The 22,816-nt window shown below is 41.3% G+C and overlaps 1 protein-coding gene across 2 annotated transcripts in view; it reads left to right on the top strand.

The window, feature by feature from the left end:
* The window catches only part of pudp (pseudouridine 5'-phosphatase), a 262,995-nt gene that overhangs the window by 1,909 nt on the left and 238,270 nt on the right, over positions 1 to 22,816 (top strand). For both annotated transcript variants that reach the window (XR_014596025.1, XM_083989309.1), the window contains exon 3: positions 1,605 to 1,834. Coding sequence is in view for 1 of the 2 variants with exons in the window: in XM_083989309.1 (XP_083845435.1) it covers positions 1,605 to 1,834 (230 nt within the window). In the remaining variant the exon portion in view is untranslated. The remainder of the gene's footprint in view (positions 1 to 1,604; positions 1,835 to 22,816) is intronic.

Genomic DNA, 22,816 nt, shown 5'->3' with positions numbered 1-22,816 from the left:
TAAGAATACACACACACACTCGGCAATTTGTAATTTGCAGTGGGGAAACACTAAATAAAAATAAAATAAAACAAAATGAAATGAAATAAAAATATATAGATGAAATAAAACATAAATGTTTAATATATAAATTATTCAAAGGAAAAAAAAAGGATATTGCATAAACTCAAAGTTTAGATCTAATGAAACACAAGAACAATTAAAACAATAATAAATCTTATAATAAAATTCAGTTAAACTCCAAATAGCAATCAAATTCAAAACCACAAATGCATCATGAACTCAAATGCTGCTATATTCTCAACTGGAGGGTGGCCTATCATTAGCTCTTGCGTGGGCTGCAGTCCTCTTTTCTTCCTGCACGTAGGAGTGCTGCTCCTTCTGTCCGTGTCTACGCTCTGCAGGCCATACAATACAATACAATACAATACATAGAATGAAAGCGCATCTTTGTAAATGTGTCCGTTTGGGTTACACACAGGGATGGATGGTGATTGTGCAGGTGCGGCAGCGGCAGCAATCAGCTGATGTCTTTTCATCCTCAGAATGTCATGTCACCGTCGAGTTACAATTGAGAGCAACTCATTTGTTTGGCAGCCACTGATTGTCAGGGTCGACTTAGCACAGGAGCCATTATGCAGGTGCTCATTGTTTTTGTCAGCAGCCTTCCCCGGTGCTGCTGTCGTGCTATTTGTTATTCTGTCCCTGTTTTTCTACTTATTTATGACTGAATTTCTGCATTTCTTGCTTTATTTCTGAATGTATTTATTCATTTTACACCTTTCAAGTGTTATTCCTGCATTTATACATTGATAAATGGACAATAAGTCATTGAGTAAATGCAAAAATAGCGTTTTTTATTTCCAAAATAACTTAAATCTATATTTATATAGTAGGGATGTCACGATTATAATTAATTTCACAACACTATGAATGTGTAAAATCAAATATAGTCAAAATATAATTACATTACTCAATGTTTACACAAAATATTTGAAGTATCTATTAATGTATGACAAATTCTTAATCCCCAGGGGAAACGTTTGAAATATTCAGGTCATAAATTGTCATCTATACCAAATTTTTGCGTTTATTTTAATCATTTTTTGTTTTGTTTTGCTTTATGTTTTTATTAAAAATGACATGCTAACATTTAAATTCCTACCAATTCAATGTTACGTTAGATAAATGGACCAGTATCTGAGCATTTACCTTTATTTTTACTTTGTGAAAGTAACGGTATTTAGGAATCTTTACAATCAATTAAAGGGATAGTAGCATTTTTTTAAAGTGGGGTTGTATGATCTACAAATAACCCCTAAGTACAGCTGTATGTTGTAAATCTCTGGGCAGGGCTCTTATGGGCTGGCGTTGCTAACGGGAGGAGTGCAGAGAGTCTTCTACTGCAATTAAAGTACTTAGGGGCTATTTGTAGATCATACATCCCCACTTTAAAAAAATTCTACTATCCCTTTAATTGTGGCGTTTAATACCACGGTTAATTGTGAAAACAAGTAATCGTGACATCCCTATTATATAGTCATTTAATAATATATAATAAAAAAAGTAGATGATGTATTTCTAAGCGTCATGTGTTCCACCAGGCGTGGAGAAACTGGTGCGCCACCTGCTGAAGCACAACGTCCCCATCGCCGTGGCGACCAGCTCGGCCGGGGTGACGTTCCAGCTGAAGACGAGCCGGCACAAGGAGTTCTTCGGCCTGTTCCAGCACATCGTCCTGGGCGACGATCCCGACGTGAAGAACTCCAAACCTCAGCCGGACTCCTTCCTGGTCTGCGCCTCCAGATTCAAGCCGGCCGCCGCTCCAGAGAAGGTCGGTACGAGAGATTATTAGATAGGTACGAGAGATTATTGGATAGGTACTAGAGATTAGAATATTTGAAAGAACTAGAACTAGATGAAGATTGTAAACTTTGATATCACTGGAGCTATTGAAAGCTACTGTATCTGCACTTTTGAGGATTTCTACTACTTTTCAAAAAGCCGCAGAATATGTTGTGCTATGACTAAAATGACACAAATGAAAGGGGAGACTCTCTGCTTTCACCAGGAAAAAAAGTGAGTTCGTAGCATGTTCCACTTTTTAGTTATCCTCATTTGAATACAGCGTGTTTTCTCCAAATTCAGCATTCTGGGAGGATAATTCTGCAAAAAAAACAGGTTTAAAGGTGTACAGAAAAGAAAATTGAATTTGAGCCCACTCTGGGTCATAAAATTAGTGTAATAACTCATCTATCAGACAATGGAGCCCAAACTTTGTGCAAAAATTTATTTTTGAGTAAATGTGGGATGAAAGTGTGTATTTTTTTCCCCGCATTTGATAATGCAGGCGCACGGATTATACGTCAGCCTGCTCACGATTCATCAGCCACTGATATTGGATCCTTAAAACCTTTACCACCTTTAAATTTATTTATTTTTTTAAATATTGTGCAATGTGCATTTGTTCGCCTTTTTACATACAGAGAGTCCAGGTTTTGAAAAGGGTTTAAGTTCACTTTATAATGGAGTATGTTAATTTATAGGCTCCTACAGTATTTGTGTGCAGATAAATGTTAAAAATGCTAAAGACTAAAAATCGAGAGAATCGGCAATATCGTAGAATCGCACTTTAAATCGAATCGCTATCCAAAGAAATCGTAGAAGAATCGAATCGGGAGAAAAGCATATTGTCCCAGCCCTAAAAGGATTTCTACTACTTTTCAAAAAGCCACAGAATATGTTGTGCTTTGACTAAAATGACACAGAATATCTCAAATGAAAGGGGAGACTCTCTACTTTCACCCGGAAAAAAAGTGAGTTCGTAGCATGTTCCACTTTTTAGTTATCCTCATCTGAATACAGCGTGTTTTCTCCAAATTCAGCATTCTGAGAGGATAATTCTGCGAAAAACAGGTTTAAAGTGAAGGAGACATTTTCAAGCAGAACTCTCTTTGGGCAAGATGCGTTCATGTTGTGAGAGAGCCAGTTTGTTTTGATATCGTGACTTTGATTACATGAAAACAAAGGGTTCAACCGGGGTTCATAGGTTTGATGAGACACTTGTTTGCTATGGTTACGTGATGGTGTGATCAGGGGGCTTCTGGCCGCCCGTTCACGGCCAGTTCGGTCCGTTCTTTTTTTTTTTTTTGCTGCTCTTGTTGTTTTTTTCTGGCAGTAGCTATAGATGCTTTGTAAAAAAAAAATTAAAAAAATGCCGCCTCGATTCGTCATGTAATACCGCGATCGCGTATTTACCACAAGTATTTTTTTTATTTTACCGGGCCTACTGCCACTCTTGTCTTTTAATGACTTTATTTCAGTATTTTATTTATTTCAGTATTTATTTCGCACTTATTCTCTCTTTTTTCCATCCGGTTTTCTGTTTTTAGTAACGTTGGGTTTTAAAAATGCCGCTTATTTCAGGGCTTTCTCTTAGCGTCACATGTTTTTTTTTTAAAGGTACAATACACATTAATGAAAATCAGTACAGGTGTACAGATGTAAATGCGTTGGAGTTAGCAGCCTGCTAATTTGCATCCGCAGTCCCTTGGCCGGTAATAAATCCTGCTTTGAGTCTGACCAATCAGCACAGAGTAAATCTCAAGCCCCACCGGGACTTTTTCAGTGCCGATCTGAGTACCTACCCCCAGGCAGGAACTCTAATACTACGACTAATTCTGACCACACCCCCTCTAACCTCGGTCTCAAGATGCATGAGAACGTTATGATGCTGTGCAGTGAAGTGGTATCTTGAGTGCTGCATCCCAAGATCTGCTGCTGTTTCACCCCCCCCCCCCCCCCCCCCCACCCTGCAAAGCGCAGGAGCTCGAGGGCCCGTTCATCACTGCTTGCAGCCTTAATTATATTTATACTTTTTAAATGTCAGTGCATTTTCAAACTGGAGTCAGTCTGCCTAATGCACTGAGAAAAAACACACAGTGAGAAGATCTCTGGTGAACCACAAACTGTCACTCATCTCCACCAGCGGTTCAGTTCCCATACAACTGTTGCAACATTTTCTCTTCTTCTGGTTTACACTGTATTAATGTCAACAACTGCAGTGTGTATTGGGTTATTAACAGGGGTAAGGATGCACCTTCAGAATATATTCTGAGCTAGCTTGTCAGCATGCTAACTGCATTAGAAGGAAATAAATGAGGGAAATAGAGGCAGTATCAGTTTTAAAGGGATACACCAACATTTTTTTTTCGTGTCTTGTCTCACTCCCGAGTCCATGACCAGCAGATAGACACCATCCTTTCCACTGTGCGTGCAGCAACAAGGGAGATAGAGCCGTATCGCCCGTAATTAGCTTAGCTCAAACACTGGAAGTGTATGGGTAGTGTTAGCCTACTCAAGCTAGCCGTTGTGACCAACGCACTTCCGGTTACTTTCACAAAATAAAACACCCGTTGCCCTTTACATACAGAAAACCATGACGATAGAATTTGTGCTTTTACTTTGAAACAGGAAGCTAACCTACCCTCGATGTAGCTAGCTTGAACCAAAATAAAGCGTCTTAGCTTGAACCCTCCGTTTTGACCGATCTCGTCCCCTTAGCGGCATTTGACCGCTCAAGATGCCTTACCGGAGAGTTTTGTCAGCTCTGTCGGATCGGTCCGTTTAGAGTTGCTGAAGAGTTTCTCTGATGACTTTAGGTGGAGGCAGGCTAACACTACCCATACACTTCCAGTGTTTGAGCTAAGCTAATTACGGGCGATACGGCTCTATCTCCCTTGTTACTGCACGCACAGTCGAAAGGATGGTGTCTATCTGCTTGTCATGGACTCGGGAGTGAGGCAAGACATGAAAAAAAAATGTTGGTGTATCCCTTTAAGTAATCCCTTATATAAGCTAATGCCAGGGGTTAAGGTTTGATTACATATCGTGGTTGGCCAGGGAATCCAGCCTTGCCCACGCTGAGCACCCTGAATGACAGGCACACAGAGGGTTCCAGTGCAGAGACTGACAGGAAAGGGAGGAAATTCATGGATGTTTTCACACTCCACTGGTCCATCGATGTGGCGGGATATCCCCCGGTGGTCCTTGAGGGCAGCCCAACTATGACAGACAGGGCTGGTGTCAGTGTGTTTGTGAGAGTGAGGGAAAAAATAAAAGCAAAGCAGGACAAAGAGGGTCCCAGCGAATCAATGTTGGTACTGTGGCGGCTAAATTATTTTCCAAATGGTTCCATTATTTTGTGATTTGTGTTTAACTTTTTTAAATAAAACTCAAAATCTCTTAACGATATTTCAAATTAAAAGTCTATCAGATCTATCTATCTATCTATCTATCTATCTATCTATCTATCTATCTATCTATCTATCTATCTATCTATCTATCTATCTATCTATCTATCTATCTATCTATCTATCTTTTTTTTTTTTTTTACCTGATATCTGCTGTTTCTTAATTGGCTCCCTCCTCTCTTCTGATTTGTTAGCCATCCTGTTGTTGCTAGAGCTCCAGAGAGAAGAGAAGATAGGGTTTGATCCTTAAAGGGAAGGTTCAGCTTTTTTTGAAGTGTGGTTGTATGAGGTAGAAATGGCCATTAAAGTGATACGCCAACATTTTTTAGCTAGCTTGAACCAAAATAAACCCTCCGTTTTGACCGATCTCGTCCCGTTAGCGGCATTTGACCGCTCCAGATGCCTTACCGGAGAGTTTTGTCAGCTCTGAGACGAAGATCGGTCTGTTTAGAGTTGCTAAGTCATCCCTGATGACTTTAAGTGGAGGCAGGCTAACACTACCCATACACTTCCAGTGTTTGAGCTAAGCTAATTATGGGCGATACGGCTCTATCTCCCTTGTTACTGCACACACAGTCAAAAAGATGGTGTCTATCTGCTGGTCATGGACTCAGGAGTGAGGCAAGACACACAAAAAAAAAAATGTTGGTGTATCCCTTTAAGTGCACTATCTGCAGTAGAAAGGTCTCTGCTCCCCCCACTTCAAAAAGCTAAGCTATCCCTTTAAAACCACATATATTAAACACAGGAAAAGAATAAAATATTTGATCTTTAACGATTTGTATGGCCTTGTGTGCTTGAAATGTGTTTCCGACGTTAGCGTTAGCGTTACACACACTAGACAAACATTAGAAGTTAATATGACCCTAGAGAGCTCAGAGCTCAGATGAACCGCCTTGTTGCAGCAGGTAGAGGAGATGTGGGAATACATGTCAACAATATGTCAAACAATCTGCACACTATGTCCTATATTTAATGGTGTTCAGATGCCTGCGTGTCACCCGGTGGCTTTTTATTCCGGGCTAATGTGTTCCATTCACAGTAATACAGGCCGGGTCTGACAGACAGACACACGCTTTGATCAAAAGTGGTGAGTTTTCAGGGTTCACGGGCTGTTTAAGATATATTTTCAGACACTCTGGAAGCCTTTCGCAGTGTTGAGTCAGTCGAAAATAGCTGCCAAATATCTCACTAACAGTGTGACGCCTGACCTACTTTAATAAAAACAGTTGCACTGTAGATCATATGTTAAAAAAAAAAAAAGGGTAGTATGCTAAATTTAGCAAATCTACTTAACTCTTAATTGCGATCAGCTTCAGTGTCTTTGTTTTTAACTTGAGGTTGATGAAATTAATGCTCGATGTAACAGCTCGTGAAACAGCTAATAGCGACGAGGTGACGTCAATCCTTCAGCTGTTTCAAAACGGTTGACAAAGAGAGGAAGGAGAAAAGAGACGGTAGTTATTGTTATACTCTGCTTCTGCTCTAATTTTAGTAATATGGTCGGTTAATGCTAATGAATGAGGCGGCTTTTAAGTGCAACTGAAAGTCCAGGATGCATGAATCACCACTGATACTGATGGATACCTTGATCATTCAGCTTTTATTATACAGTACTACTAAAACAGATGGTATGCTTTTTAATGGAGGTTTTGAGTTTGTTTGGGTAGGTTTGATAAAAGGATGATATACAAACAGGAATACAGAACACACAATATTATAGAAATATTTTAGCTTCAAAAGTTGATCATTGATATTTGTAGCAAGAATATGGCTATATAGGTATGTAAATGTGCATTCTCATTTAGAAGTGGGAATTAGTTGGAATTTGTGCCGTTTTTATCATCTTATACCACCAAAGTATCATTATTATTTTCTATTTGTTTGTTGGCGAATCAACAGTAGCCGATGTATCCAATCATGGTCAGTCTTCTTAAAGGGATAGCTCAACATTTTGTGAAATTGGCCCATTGCCATAATCCCTATAGTCATAGCAGTAGGTTTGTTACCTTTAATTGTTGCTGCAATATTTTTAGAACGGCGGAGCAGAGCGGTGAGCTGCTCAGAGCTACGCTACGGAGGCTAATGGGATTTCTTGGTTTCCCTCATCAAACTCATCAAATACACAATCCAACAACTCCACAACGCTCTGGTGGACAAGTTGTGACCTGCACATTCACCACGCTATGAGATAATAACACAATGTTACCACACAGAGTTGTTTTAGAGGTAAATTCATGTAAAACCTCTGATGCACGTTGCCTTCAGGGACAGTTTTTCATCAAGCAGTCTCTGCATTTCCCTCTAAAACAACTCTGTGTGGTAACGTTGTGTTATTATCTCATAGCGTGGTGAATGTGCAGCTCACAACTTGTCCACCAGAGCGTTGTGGAGTTGTTGGATTGTGTATTTGATGAGTTTGGGAAATGAGGGAAACCAAGAAATCCCATGAGCCTCTGTAGCGTAGCTCTGAGCAGCTCACGGCTCTACTCCGCCGTTCTAAAAATAGCTTACACCGACAAATAAAGGTAACTTACTGCTTATGGCAATGGGCCAATTTGCCAAAATGTTGAACTATCCCTTTAAATGCACAAAATTCTCCTTTCTGTTATACTGTAAAAGACTGATTGAGCCAGCACCTGAACCACGGTGGTGCTAAAGGTTCACCGGGCGCTGCCAAACCAAGTATGACTAGCAGAACAGTGGTTTAACATAATCCTAGTTTATACCTCTAATACTGATAAATCTAGTTTGAAAAAGAAAATGTAAGAATTATCACACCCACCACAAATCCTTGCACTCTCTTCATACCGCTTTGACGGTAGCACCTGAGAACAACTAGTGGTAAAGACACATTTGTATGCTGATGAGCATTTTTACTAAATTTTTAAACAGACTGCTCAGTTTGTGCTGTCAGGATTCAGAGCGGGTCTTTGCTTGTGAATAGGTTTATTCATTTTGTTCTGTCACTCAAACCAAACCACAGACTTTTTCATGTCTTTTTCTAAGCGGCCTTCAACTAGCACATCCTCTGTATTCACTTTTGTTCAGGACAGCCGCGCACAAAGTCTGAATCGGAAACATGCCCTTGGAACTTGGATCCTTTTAAAAAAGAGAAATAACTAGAATTTTTAAGAACATGAAAAGTAACTTTTATTTGAGTCTTTCTTGCTAAACAGCTGCCCACTCACATTACTCACTAGATTCAACATTAATACAAACAAGACATGTGAACAAAACTCACATTCAATATATCCCTGCTATACTGCTATGTACAGTCTTTATATATGTAAGGATTCCTCTCTACCTCTTTTTAATCTTCACTAGAATACATCAGAATGTGTCGTATGACTTTTCATAGCAATTCAAGTAACAATTTCAAGTAAATGATTAAAAAAATGTTTCCATAGAGAATGAATGGAGAGGTGTGAACATAACTAATGCCATAGTATCCCATTTATTTGTAGCGACACTGCACTTTTGTGCTGTAACATGGGAACATGGTTAAAATGTTAAATGGTTCACAAGATTTGAGGCTTTTTCGGGTCAGTTTTTTATTTGTTAGCTATTACCGTTTTCACAAATATATAAATATTTATAAAATAAATATTCTCTAACAGTCAAATCTCCAAATTTCTAACTATCATTGATCATTTCTTTAAAATCGCTGATGGCTCATACCGTTGCAAATGTCAAGCAATGTATATCGACTTGCATTTTGTAGTATTTATTTGATATTAAATTATTTTACCTCATTGTTTTACAATTTTTGTATGGGACAGGAATGTTTTTGTCCCATGTCACCCCCTAGTGGGTAAATAGTGGTATCATCTTGGTTGTTCTGTTCTAGCAGAACAGTAGCTTTATTGCAGATCAATTTATGTCTATGTATATTTTTGGATATTTGTCTTTCTGTGGGTGTTGAGGACACGTCTCAGTTCGTTTTCAGCTCATTTTGACCGGTCTTTGCAACTTCAAAGGGCCTTTTGTGGGATAACTGTAGCGACTCAGGTCAGGGTTAGGATAAGTCTCTAAGACAAGCAAAACCTGATGTAATGAGCTCTGCTGTGATTGAAACATGAGTGATGATACTCAAAAAGCAGCAGGGGCATTCCACATTTCTTCAGGAATTGTCTAGTTTTCCTCTCCGTCTTTGAAAGTCCATGATATTTTTTCACACATAAAGCTCAGATACTTATATAATCTGTATCTATCTATCCTGGAACTGATGTTATCTGTTGCCAAAGTGGATGGGCTGAATCACATCGCATCGCATCACAAGCACCTAACTTTTCAGGGTAGCACATTTGTAGTGTCATTTCCTTTGATGGACCCTTGAAAACCCAAGTACATAAGTGGCAACACAGATCTAATGTTGTTGTTGTAGACGTCAAGTGGCCTTAAACACCGTTACAGTGGTTCAGAATTATCTCTGACAGTGGGAAATGGGGCTGCCACATACTGTATACCCCATCGAAATCCCACAAACCACTGTGGAACCACTTTGCAATAAAATGTACTGGATATTTAGTTTTTAAAAAAACAGTAGAGACCATTATCTTCAAGATCTATCAATATTTTTATCACAGGTATTCATCAGGAACAGGATTTGAATTGATTGGGGTATTTTAACCCTCCTGTTGTCCACCTGGGTCAAGGAAGGAAGGAAGGAAGGCAGGAAAGACAAAGGGAAAAATGGAAGGAAAGAAGGAAGGGAAAAAGGAAGGAAAGATAGATGGAGGGAGGGTACAGATTGGGTCAAAAAGGAAGGAAGAACGGAAAGAAGGAAGGGAAAAGGAAGGAAAGAAAGATGGAGGGTCAATTGATAGCTTTCACTGACGTCACTTCCCAGGGACCTGGCGGTCAAAAAGCAACATTCCAAAGTGGCCCCACAATGGACTTTCTATGGACAAACAACCGAGTAATGACTTAAATCATCTGTCAGCGGCCGAGAAAGAAAGATATAAAAACAGCTTTGAAGTTTTGGGCACTTGTGGCCCATATTCAACACCAGCTGCTGTATACGAGCTGTTTAAGATGACCAGTTCCCTGCCGAAGCTCGAGTTGGGCGATGTTTACATTTACCTGGTGGAGAATCCATCATCCTCCACCGCTTGCAACCAATACCTCCGGTGTTATGGCTCAACTGGTTTCTGATTAAAAGCCCCATTTTGTAGTTTTTTTTTTATCTTAAAATAATGTTTCTGAACTCATTGAAGTGGTAGAAATGTACCTGTAACTTTCCTGTGTGGGAACACCGTCCTGGTACCGCAGCTCCGCTGAGCTCCACAGTCCGAGCTCCAGCCCACTGAGCCCAGGCTCCCTGCTCCTCTCACCCACAAACCAGAGCCCTTAGCTGGGCTGCACGGTGACCAGCTGCCCCCCCTCCCCCCGGAGCTTTGCTACGCACCGCTACCGACGGCAACGATGACGGCGGTCCGATAGCAGCAGAACCGGCGGCGGCGGCGGCGGCGATGGTACCCGGCGGGACCGCCCGCCACCGGACACCGGCAACAGCACCGCCCGCGGCGGCAGCGACACGGTAACGAGGGTCGGGACCGACCGCGGCGCGGCGAGGACGATGACCGGTGTTGTTTAGCGTATTTTCAGAGTGTTTTCCATTAGTTCGTAACTTTAACATGACAGGCTTTGTCATACTGTGCAGTGTTGTGCAGAGTGAGAGTAGTGTGGCGCTGACTGTCTGTAGATTGCCTGAACAGGTTCACTCACAGACGCATATTGGCTGCAGTAACATGTGAACTGCGGCTTTATTTGTGAATTTGTGACAAATCTGCGGACGGAAGTGCAGCACAGCTGTTGTTCGGTACGGTAACCAGTTAAATCAGACACCAGTTGGGCCATAACACCGGTATTTTTGAAGCAGCAGGGAGCAGTGTGTGTTTTTCTGCCTTGTCCTAATCCGCGGACAGCGGGGAAGTGGATTGTTTTGACCGCCAGGGGGGCGTTCCATACGGGCCGTGACGTCACATGAAAGCTATCAATTGAATCAAAAGAGGAAGGAAGAAGAAGTAAGGACGAAGGGAAGGAAGGTAGGAACAAAGGAAGGACAAAGGGAAAGAAGAGAGGAAAGAAGGAAAGAAAGAAAGATGAAGGGTCAATTGGATCAAAAGGGGAAGGAAGAAGAAGTGAGGACGAAAGGAAGGAAGGAAGGAAGGAAGGAAGGAAGGAAGGAAGGAAGGAAGGAAGGATTGTGGAAAGAAGGAAGGAATTGATTGGGGTGTTTTAAACAAAGATAATCAGTTTAGCTTTACCTAATAATTAACTGTTATCTTAACCAGCACCATATTACGTATAAAGCAACACCAAAGAATTGTGACAAACTAGATGAAAATCCATCGTTCTGCTTGGTGAACTTGCCTTTTGACAAAGTTCTTATTGGTTTTTTACTTTCTGTTGCACTGACAGTGAAGTTCAATAATACTTGTGTCAACTCCAGTAATCTTCAATCATGGGATCCCTGGTTCTCCCAGAGAGTCGAGGACAGACAAGCATTGTGACCATAAATGATAAAAAAGAAAATAGAAACATGGTGGCCACCAGTGTGTGGCTGCCACAAATACATCAATGAGATGAGATTTTAGACTATTTGTCTCATAATCTCAAAATATTGACTTATTTTCATAGTGGAGTTGATTATTCTCTATTTATTAATGAGTTCCTGCCATTTATAACCGTTAAAAGGGAGCCTTGCTTAAAGTGTAAAACACATCACCATTTATTAATAAGTTTCTATTATTCATAAGGTATAAAATGGAGCCTTATTGTTAAGTGTAAAACCCATCATCATTTATTAATGGGTTGCCATTACTGTAGTAGTAAGCACGAACTTGATCTTGCCAAGTCTTGGGCATTAATTCATCAGTGTATTAAAATTGTGTTATAATCTGATAATTGTTTATTTGTGATCTATAAAGTGCTAGCTAGATTAATGATAAGACATTTATAATTTATAGTTTTTAAAGAACATTACATGTTTTTGCCTTCAGGGCATGGGGACAGGTTCAGGTAGACCAACTATTGGGGGCTGCACAATGAAGAATGAATCACAGCTGCTTGACATTTTGCTGCAAACCATCCTGGTACGCAGTGGAGGTCATGGTCTGGTGAACACAATGTGGAGGCACAAATATTACAAACAGACCAGGCCCAACGCTGGAAATGTACTTGACTTCCTGTCTGGTTGTACGGAATGTACTGGACATTTTGATGGTAATGGCTCCAGTACTTCTTAAAGGGATACACCAACATTTTTTTTTCGTGTCTTGCCTCACTCCCGAGTCCATGACCAGCAGATAGACACCATCCTTTCGACTGTGCGTGCAGTAACAAGGGAGATAGAGTCGTATCGCCCGTAATTAGCTTAGCTCAAACACTGGAAGTGTATGGGTAGTGTTAGCCTGCCTCCACCTAAAGTCATCAGAGAAACTCTTCAGCAACTCTAAACGGACCGATCTTCGTCTCAGAGCTGACAAAACTCTCCGGTAAGGCATCTTGAGCGGTCAAATGCCGCTAACGGGACGAGATCGGTCAAAACGGAGGGTTCAAGCAAAGACGCTTTATTTTGGTTCAAGCTAGCTACATCGAGGGTAGGTTAGCTTCCTATTTCAAAGTAAAAACACAAATTCTATCGTCATGGTTTTCTGTATGTAAAGGGCAACGGGTGTTTTATTTTGTGAAAGTAACCGGAAGTGCGTTGGTCACAACGGCTAGCTTGAGTAGCGCCGAATTCGTCCCAACAAAATTGTAAACAGCTGGTATTTAGACAAATTAACGACACACTGCTGATCTAAACGGCTACTTTCTCACCTAAAAATGTCTGAAATGTCGATAAAGTGATATATTTACAGAGTTTAGAGCTAAAATAAAATCAGCTTCTGACTGCTGATTTCAGCTCAGGTAGGAGGCAGGCTAACACTACCCATACACTTACAGCGTTTGAGCTAAACTAATTAACGGTACTGCACGCACTGTCGAAAGGATGGTGTCTTACTGCTCGTCATGGACTGGGGAGTCGGGCAAGACACGAAAAAAAATGCTGGCGTATCCTTTTAAGGCTAGAACTATAACCGAATCCGCTAGTTAGTGTCACTGGGGTAACCTTGATGCCTCCCAAGTCCAAGATCTTTTTGACTATCTCAGCCCCCTTTGCTGCAGAGGCCTCCAACTGTCACCCCTAAAGGTTCAATGGTACAAACTTCCTAGCTTGAATACCATTGATAAGCAGGTACAGTTGTATTGGTTACCAAGCCAAGAGAAAGAAGCAACTAGTAGACAATTACAAACAACCTCCTGTGCATGTTCTAGTAGTAGTGGGAGTAGTTTGTCTTCTGTTGGGTGTTTAGTTGTACCTTTTACTTAAAATAGGCAATATCTAACGTGTTATGCTTGATACATTATGATCCTTGGAGCTTTTAAGTTTTTATGTATCATGCCTATCATTGCACAGGGCTGCCATCATTGATTTGATAACCCTTGGGACAAAGGACAATACATAATCTGACTATAAAATCTCCCATTTGTAAGGTTTCTGGGTAGTATAAAACCCAAGGTGCAGTCAGAGAGATATTATTCAAAAGGTGCGCGTTGATGGCATTTTTATCACTCTGCATTTGGACATTTAGAGCCTATTTTAACAGGCAAATTTAAGGCATCCGATGGATATATTCTCACTAACTCCGCTCCTCTCCTCTCACTTTAAAGGCTTTTTGCTGCAAATAGGTCTGCCCGTGGCACGGCACACCTGATTTTTTAATCTGGAGCCAGCCACGGTTAGGGCTGGCATTTTTCTTGATGAGATATGAAACTGCGGCTCAGAGGGGGAATCGACAGAGTGTTCAGTGGAATAACGAATGATGATGCGTCACTCCCTGGCTCCCGCTCCGTGACAGAGGAGAGGAGGAGGGGTGAGCGGCAGAGACACGAGACAGAGGGAAGAAAGAGGGAGAGAAGAGCAGACAGAGGCAAAGCTAGAGGGTGCAGGGCGGAGAAGAGGAGGTAAACAGGGAAGAGAAGCAGCTGTATGGTAATAACATACATCCAATTGTCAGCTCTTCTTGCCCTAATTCAAATCAGATGCAAAAAATAGCACAGTTTATTTTTAGTTACCAAGATGTGAGTCGCAGTAGCAGGCTGTAGACAGATGCATGTCACCCATTAAGACCTCGACTCAGCAGTAGAGGATCTCCACTACTAGATAGTTTTCTTGTCAATGTAATCTTCAATTCATTTCCAACCATTTCATAGAGCCTCCTTCTTGCAAAAATGTATTCAGCTCATTCAGCATTCACACGTATTTCCTTCAGGAAATGCATTCTCTAGTTGTCGTTCCAGTCCTGGTACGCCCTATGTATCATTTTAAGCACTGTATTGCTTCATCTATAGATTTGTTGTGTTAGCGACTCAGCAGTAGAGGATCTCCACTACTAGATAGTTTTCTTGTCAATGTCACCCGTATTTCCTTCAGGAAATGCATTCTCTAGTTGTAGTTGCAGTCCTGGTCCTTCATCTTTAGATTTGTTGTGTTAGCGAGGACAAGTGAATGGACTAAATAGGTGATAAACAGTTGGCTAGCAGGGTCAGGCTTGGAGAGACCCTTGCAAACTCTTAAGTGCAGCACATCAGCTATGTCTCATACACCTAGCTGCAGAGAGACCAAAGGTGCACGAACCAGGAAAAAGCTGCTCTGGAGTAGTTGTTAGCTTGCTTTTAAAAGATATGACCCTATCACCCAAGAATAATGATACCGGATAATTCTGCGAAACATAGTATCACCTTAGTGACAATGTTTTTATGCCAAATGCCAATGTTTTTTCTTGTTAGAGGTCTTGGGAACCAGGATGCCATCTTCACAAACTAAATGTCTTTCATCATTTAGGCCTTTATGGTAGAGCAAATAGATGGAAGCCTCTTTGAGTTCAGGCATGCAATGGCCCACTTCAAGTTTGCCAACCAGCATTAAAAAAGGACTCAGAGCACATTCTTTGGATAGAACTTCAGACACCATGTCTGGCATTGGCTAAAACCACTTCCAGTGAAGCATGGTGGCCGTACCCTCAGGTGAAGGAGGTTCTTCTTAGTGGAAAGCACAGGGGAATTGGTCAGAGAGACCCTTGCTGATACATGTGACTGGGGTGACGGTTAACCTTTCAGCACAACGAGAATTAAGAAAGGAAATTGGCAAAACACCCAAAAGACCAAATTAAAACCAAGCCTGTTTTTATTCTTCAGACTTTCAGCTCTTCAGCTGTTCCTAGACCATCTTTCCTTCTTCATAATCTCCATGTGGTTTGACGGCGACTGCACACAAAAAAATGTGGGTCATTTCTGTAACCCAATTTCTGAGTTATTGGTGTTGAGTTACATTTTTGGGTTATTAGAGTGTAACCCATTTTCAGGGTTATAGGCTATGAATTTAACCCAATTCCTGGGTTGTTCAAGTAATTTCAGTGAAACAGTTGAATATTCAACCCAAAAGTTGGGTCAAAAAGAATAACCCAAAAAAGGGGTTTGTCCTTTTCTGAACCAGCAGTTGGGTTAAAATTGGGTTATTTTTTAACCCAACTGTTTTTAGTGTGTGAGTACGAGTTCATGTCATTTTGCTGTTTGTTTCTTGATAGCAGTCTAGCTAGCTAGTATCAGCTATCCAGAGGGGACACTGTTGTACTTGTATTACCTGATGAACAGACAGAAACCGCCAGCACAGATCAGTTCGCTGTCCTTTTTCATTCGGCCCCTGTCATGGATACAACTGTTGTAGTAAGGAGAAACCTTGAGTGACAGCTTACATCAGTTGTAAGTGTGCATTCATGGGGTCCAAGGTTTGCAGATCTCTGCCATGCAGACCTATATAAGAATAAAGGTTGAATTGTATCCGTTTTCTGGGGGGTTTATATCCATACCATCCAGTCAAACACAGGGATGTTGATTTATTGCTTGAATATTGATAGTAATGTCTGGCAGACAAGTATCCGGGATTTAAAACATCACTGCTGAGGAGTGCAAAATGTGAAGTGTGTCCTGTTAGAATGATTTTATGAAAACGTTCCCCGCGGCAAAGCAAATATATTACAAGATGTGATTTAATGTGATATTCGGAATGCCAGAGGCAGAGCAGAGGAAGCCTTATGTCCCCTCACTGCGAACCCCACAGTTCACTGGCCTCACAGGTGAGTAATGTGGTGTCGACGCCGCTGTCTGAGCTGACCAAAAGTGAAAGAAAAAGCACTGTTCTCTTTTCCATGGAGAGCAGAGACATTTTTCATAACTCCAAAGTAACACCGTTGATGAGACAGGAGATTTTACCAAAGGTGTGCTCGGCAGCCTGAATAAGATTAATGAAACATGAAAGTGAGCTAGTTCATGCTCACACCGATAGGGAGGGAGCGGTAGGGAGAACTAGTTCTTCTCCTGTCATTAATCATACAAGACATTACACCTGGGGAAAGCTTAATAATCCAGATATTCAAATCAGGTACAATTAAGACATGAACTTTTCCATCGGAACATTAAATTGGCCCATTACAACCCTGATAAAGCTTACCATATTCACCCCTCACCTTCATCAAATGCACTCCAGCCCAAATGCTTATCTGTGAAATAAGGTTTTTATTTGAAAATGTTAAATATACTGAGATAAGTGTTTGAGGTCACTTTTTAAATGCTAATTTATACCCAAAGATTGCATTCGGGCCCTACCTTTTCTGTGTGTTGGGGATGAAAACCAAGACGTGAAGTTAAAGGGATACACCAACATTTTTTTTCACATGTCTTGCCTCACTCCCGAGTCCATGACCAGCAGATAGACACCATCCTTTCGACTGTGCGTGCAGTAACAAGGGAGATAGAGCCATATCGCCCGTAATTAGCTTAGCTCAAATGCTGGAAGTGTATGGGTAGTGTTAGCCTCCACCTACCCGAGCCGAAATCAGCAGTCAGAATCTGATTTCATTTTAGCTCTAAACTCTGTAAATATATCACTTTATCAACATGTTTAGGTGAGAAAGTAGCCGTTTAGATCAGCAGTGTGTCGTTAATTTGTCTAAATACCAGCTGTTTACAATTTTGTTCGGACGAATTCGGTGCTACTCAAGCTAGCCGTTGTGACCAACGCACTTCCGGTTACTTTCACAAAATAAAACACCCGTTGCCCTTTACATACAGAAAACCATGACGATAGAATTTGTGCTTTTACTTTGAAATAGGAAGCTAACCTAGCCTCGATGTAGCTAGTTTGAACCAAAATAAACCATCTTTGCTTGAACCCTCCGTTTTGACTGATCTCGTCCCGTTAGCGGCATTTGACCGCTCAAGATGCCTTACCGGAGAGTTTTGTCAGCTCTGAGACGAAGATCGGTCCGTTTAGAGTTGCTGAAGAGTTTCTCTGATGACTTTAGGTGGAGGCAGGCTAACACTACCTATACACTTCCAGCGTTTGAGCTAAGCTAATTACAGGCGATACGGCTCTATCTCCCTTGTTACTGCACGCACAGTCGAAAGGATGGTGTCTATCTGCTGGTCATGGACTCGGGAGTGAGGCAAGAGACGGAAAAAAAAAAAAGGCGTATCCCTTTAAAGGAACTCTTCATAGACAACAATGGCCAGGTTTAGAAGGTTTGGAATCATTTGTAAAGTAACAAGTGATTCTCCAGCTAGTTTAATTTGAATGAAAGATGAAGAGTTTTGACCTCATTTATTGTTAAGTACAGGAGCAGTGAAGTAAAAGAGAGGAGTGAGGAATGGTAAGCGGAGGTTCTCACACTGGCTGGATGGAGTCGGTGAATTCCCTTTTGACCACAGGAACTTTTGGATGTGCGGATAATGATGCTGCAACAACACGGCAACTATAATTCAGGAGCGGCCCCACTCCCGCGCTTTTATTGGCTTTCATCCCTCGGAAACCGTCAGGGGTTTACAAGGGTTCACATAATAAAGAATCAGCACTCTGATCCAAAACGAGAAGGGGAAAAAGGTGCAGTCAGACCAATCGTCCATTTATCATTTCTTCCCTTTCCTTTCCTTTCCTTTTTTTCTTTTCCTCTCCGGTTTGATGCTTGATTGTGCCACAGGGCCAGGGCCACTCGTAGCACTGATGCATCTGTTGTGACGGAGCGAGGCTTTGAAAATGATGCAAGGTGCCTTAAAAGGGTTTGAAAAGACACTCGACAACACCTCCCAGGAGGTTTCAGAAGGTATTCAAGCCGAGAGGTTCTCTTTATACATCTTATCTGGTCTCTAGAATATTCAAAGTGGTTAGTTTAGCTCGCTGGGATAAATATTTGACAAAATATTGTGGGTTGGTGAATGGTTTAAAGTGCAGCGATGGCCAAGTTGATTTAAAACCACTTAGCCCACACTCTGCAGCCGTCTGCATTCGTCTTATCTAGCGTAGCGTATAACTTGCTCAACTTGCAGCCGGATACACAGCTCCGTCCCTTCTCCCTGTTTGTATTTTCCTGGCTGGATGCTTTATCACCCCAGACTTCAAATGTGTGGGTTAAGCCTGCTGCAGGGTCCTCCTTAGATCACAAGCACAGCAAAGGGAGGCAGGGTGGCTATGAGATTTCCAGACACTCATTTTCGCTCAATGGTGATTTTTTTTTGATTAAGTCCTTGGGCTGTCCACAGGCTTTTCTTTGAGCCAATTGCAATCTCTTTACACACAGCACAGCGTTATCTCCTAATGAAAATGTGCTCAGTAATAGCTGCCTCTGTTGTGATTGCATTGTGTCAGTCAGTAAACACGTCAGGCGCCGTTTCCCTCACACCAGTTTCCAACAAAGAACCTTTTAAGCTGAAAGTCACACCAGTCGACTCCGCACAACATGCAGATTTAACTTCACACAATTCCTCTGATTGATAAACTTTGGTTGTGAAAAGTAATGAGCTATAATCTAACAGTAATTTCAGTTTTTCCGGACTAATATCATACATAGTAATGCAGAGGCCCGTTGCATCAAGACAGAGCTTTCATCGATGATCAAAGTGCAAACATTAATGACTACTCCCTTCAGACATATATGTAAAGTACAGTAACGGACACGATAGAAGGAATTTCACGTCTTTCAAGTCAGGCACGTGCACATAAAAACCCTTTTTTTGTTGAAGTTTTTTTATTTTTCCAGATTTCTTTTTCTTATCTGCACACTAAAAACAGTTGGGTTAAAAAATAACCCAATTTTAACCCAACTGCTGGTTCAGATAAGGACGAACCCCTTTTTTGGGTTATTTTTAACCCAACAGGTTGGGTTATTCTTTTTGACCCAACTTTTGGGTTGAATATTCAACTGTTTCACTGAAAAATAACCACATTACTTGAACAACCCAGGAATTGGGTTAAATTCATAGCCTATAACCCTGAAAATGGTTTACACTCTGGAAAAATAACCCAAAAATTTAACTCAACACCAATAACTCAGAAATTGGGTTACAGAAATAACCCAACATTTTTTAGTGTGTGGATATAAATGTAACACATTTGGCCCATGATGTTAATTCTCAATCAACTTCGCCCCGAGCACTGGACCCTGCAGGTATTTCATAGCTGTAGGGGCCAGTGCTCGGTGCGATTGCCCCGTGGCCCTAATTAGCTCAAGCAGCAAGCTAATCTGGTCAATACCAACAAGTGAATTGGAGATGAATTCCTTTTTCAGGCAACTGAAACAAAAAAACATGCATGATATGGTTAATTGTAAGGGTTATATCCAAGCAAAGCACTTAAAAACTTCCTGCTAGAACTTTTTAGAGTACAACAGCTAAAAATGAAGCACATGGATACTTTTATTTTGGAGATCTATTTTAGTACCAGACACGGCAAATTTACTACACACTAGTCTCAATCAGACATAGAGCTACTTGAGTTGAATATATAGTTTAACTACCCTCATATAAATTAGGCCTACATTACAACACTTACAGTAATGTATACCATGCATTTATGTTAAATATTATGAAAACATTGCCAAATGATAAATCCCCATTAAAATTTGGCTTCAGAAAAGTAGCCGTATAGCTTGGCTGCTGACCGTTACAGTTTGGCGTGGCAGCAAGGAAGTCTTTGCCAAATAAATATCATATCCCTCTGTTAGTATTTTTTAGAGATAAACCTTAATTATTAGCCATAGGATTGATTTTGCTCATTTACCAATGGCAGCATAATGTCAAGAAAGCACAAGGTAAGAAAACAGACAGAAAGGAGGCAGCCCAGACAAGCAGCAATCTTCTATCCCTGGATCAGATCATCTAGCAGTAAGGGGGGTCTAATGCCATCGGAGACAGAACCCATCACAGATGATGAAGACGAAAGGTCAGAGTCAGGAGCAGAGTCATGTTCAGGGACGGCTGCAAAATCGAAGCTCCCTGCTACATTAGATCAAAATGAGGGTGAGATGGAGACGGGATTTGCTGTCTCTCTGCAAGGAAATGCGCAAAAAGCAGCTGTTGATGAACGACAGAGGGTTGTTGCAAACAAAGCAACTACGGTATTCAGATCTTTGAGTTTTCTTCTGAAGAAATTTTGGAGGAAAACCACAATAAAGTGCAACACATCTGCATCCTACACTCAACGCAAAGACTGATGCAAGCCTTTGCAAGTTTCAGACCGGTGCAGCTGTCATTATTCTGACCAGTTCTGTGATATTCAAATAGCAAATATTGCCATAATCCCTATAGTCATAGCAGTAGGTTGGTTACCTTTAATTGTCGGTGCAAGTTATTTTTAGAATGGCGGAGCAGAGCCGTGAGCTGCTCAGAGCTACGCTACGGAGGCTCATTATGGGATTTCTTGGTTTCCCTCATCAAACTTATCAAATACACAATCCAACAACTCCACAACGCTCTGGTGGACAAGTTGTGACCTGCACATTCACCACGCTATGAGATAATAACACAACGTTACCACACAGAGTTGTTTTAGAGGGAAGTTCATGCAAAACCGCTGATGGGCCAGTTTTTCATCAACAGTCTCTGCATTTGCCTCTAAAACAACTCTGTCTGGTAACGTTGTGTTATTATCTCATAGCGTGGTGAATGTGCAGCTCACAACTTGTCCACCAGAGCGTTTTGGAGTTGTTGGATTGTGTATTTGATGAGAGAAACCAAGAAATCCCATAATGAGCCTCCGTAGCGTAGCTCTGAGCAGCTCACGGCTCTGCTCCGCCGTTCTAAAAATAGCTTGCACCGACAAATAAAGGTAACGAATCTACTCCTAAAACTATAGGGATTATGACAGAGCCATTTTGCCAAAATGTTGAACTATCCCTTTAAGTATTGAACTAAGCTGAAACCCAATACATTTTAAGGTGGAATCCATAAATCTTCGGATACTTTGGGCTGCAGAGGATTTACCTGTTGGATCGGAGACAAGGGTTTGTGCATCATGGGAACAAACCCTTCACTGTTTTTTATTTTCTTTCTGCCATCCCTCTAGTAAGCTGTACACTGGTCACCGTGGTAATAAAACGGTCTGACTTCCATAACATTTGCAGCATTTATCCATCATTCATCTCTCTGTTTCCTTGCTTACCCAGTCATCATTACCGACTCGGCCTTGTGGGGAAGGGGAGGGGGAAGACAAAGTCCTCAGAGTCAGTTGACCTTGAACCGTGACCTTTTGCGTCCAACAACGCCAAGACAAACACACACACTCCGTCGCTCGCGAGGGTCACTCCATCATCAACGCCGCCTTTTATTTCCGCTCTCCACAGCAGAGATGATGAAATGTTACACGTCCCTTTGCTGGAGTTGCCCCAGGCTCGGGGATCATTTGGAAGATATGTTGTCGGGGCAATCTGTCACTGTCGCTTATTCACTCGCCGCTGCACGCAGGATACACAAGACGCATGCATGACGCGTCCGCACACGCGTTCCACCCGGAGCAGCGCTCATATGTGTGTGTGACACGTACCAACGCTTGTTAACGTTCCACATCGTGCATCAGCCGCTGTAATAACGGCCGGTGTTTTATTACCGCCGTTGTCTTCTATCTTCCTTTCACCAACCAACGACTCTGTTGGGAGCGACCGCGGCGACGTGTCTGAGTGAAGCACATGATCCTTTTACACAGCGAGTCAGTCAGTCAATCATAGGAAACTCAGAATGTGATGTATTATACGATGTGAAATGTGTCTTTCACTCTGTATATAAAACAGCTTGTTATTTGTGTGGATTACACAGTTACCTGAGCTGTCAGTGAGATAGAATGTGGAGTTCTGCACTGCACTGCAACATGAGCGCACACATAGGCATTATATAAAAACTCTATATGTTACATTACACTACAAGTAGTTTAACCTTGTAATATCACCCTTAATAAAATCTTTGCATTTATTTTGTTAGCCAAATACCTCATTAGCATAAAATATTCAAAATGCAAAATAGCATCTTTTTCTGTGTTATTGATTATTTATGGATTATTTTAGGGGTCATTATCAAAATACAGTGATTTTCTGAGTCAAAAAAGTTAAACATTTTCGGTAACACTTTACTTGAATAGGTGTTCATAAGATTGACATAAAACTGTCATAACCATGACATAACACTGTCATAAA

The sequence above is a fragment of the Trachurus trachurus genome (genome assembly GCF_905171665.1).
Source record: "Trachurus trachurus genome assembly, chromosome: 2".
Classification (NCBI taxonomy): domain Eukaryota; kingdom Metazoa; phylum Chordata; class Actinopteri; order Carangiformes; family Carangidae; genus Trachurus; species Trachurus trachurus.
This window is presented reverse-complemented; position numbering and strand designations above follow the sequence as displayed.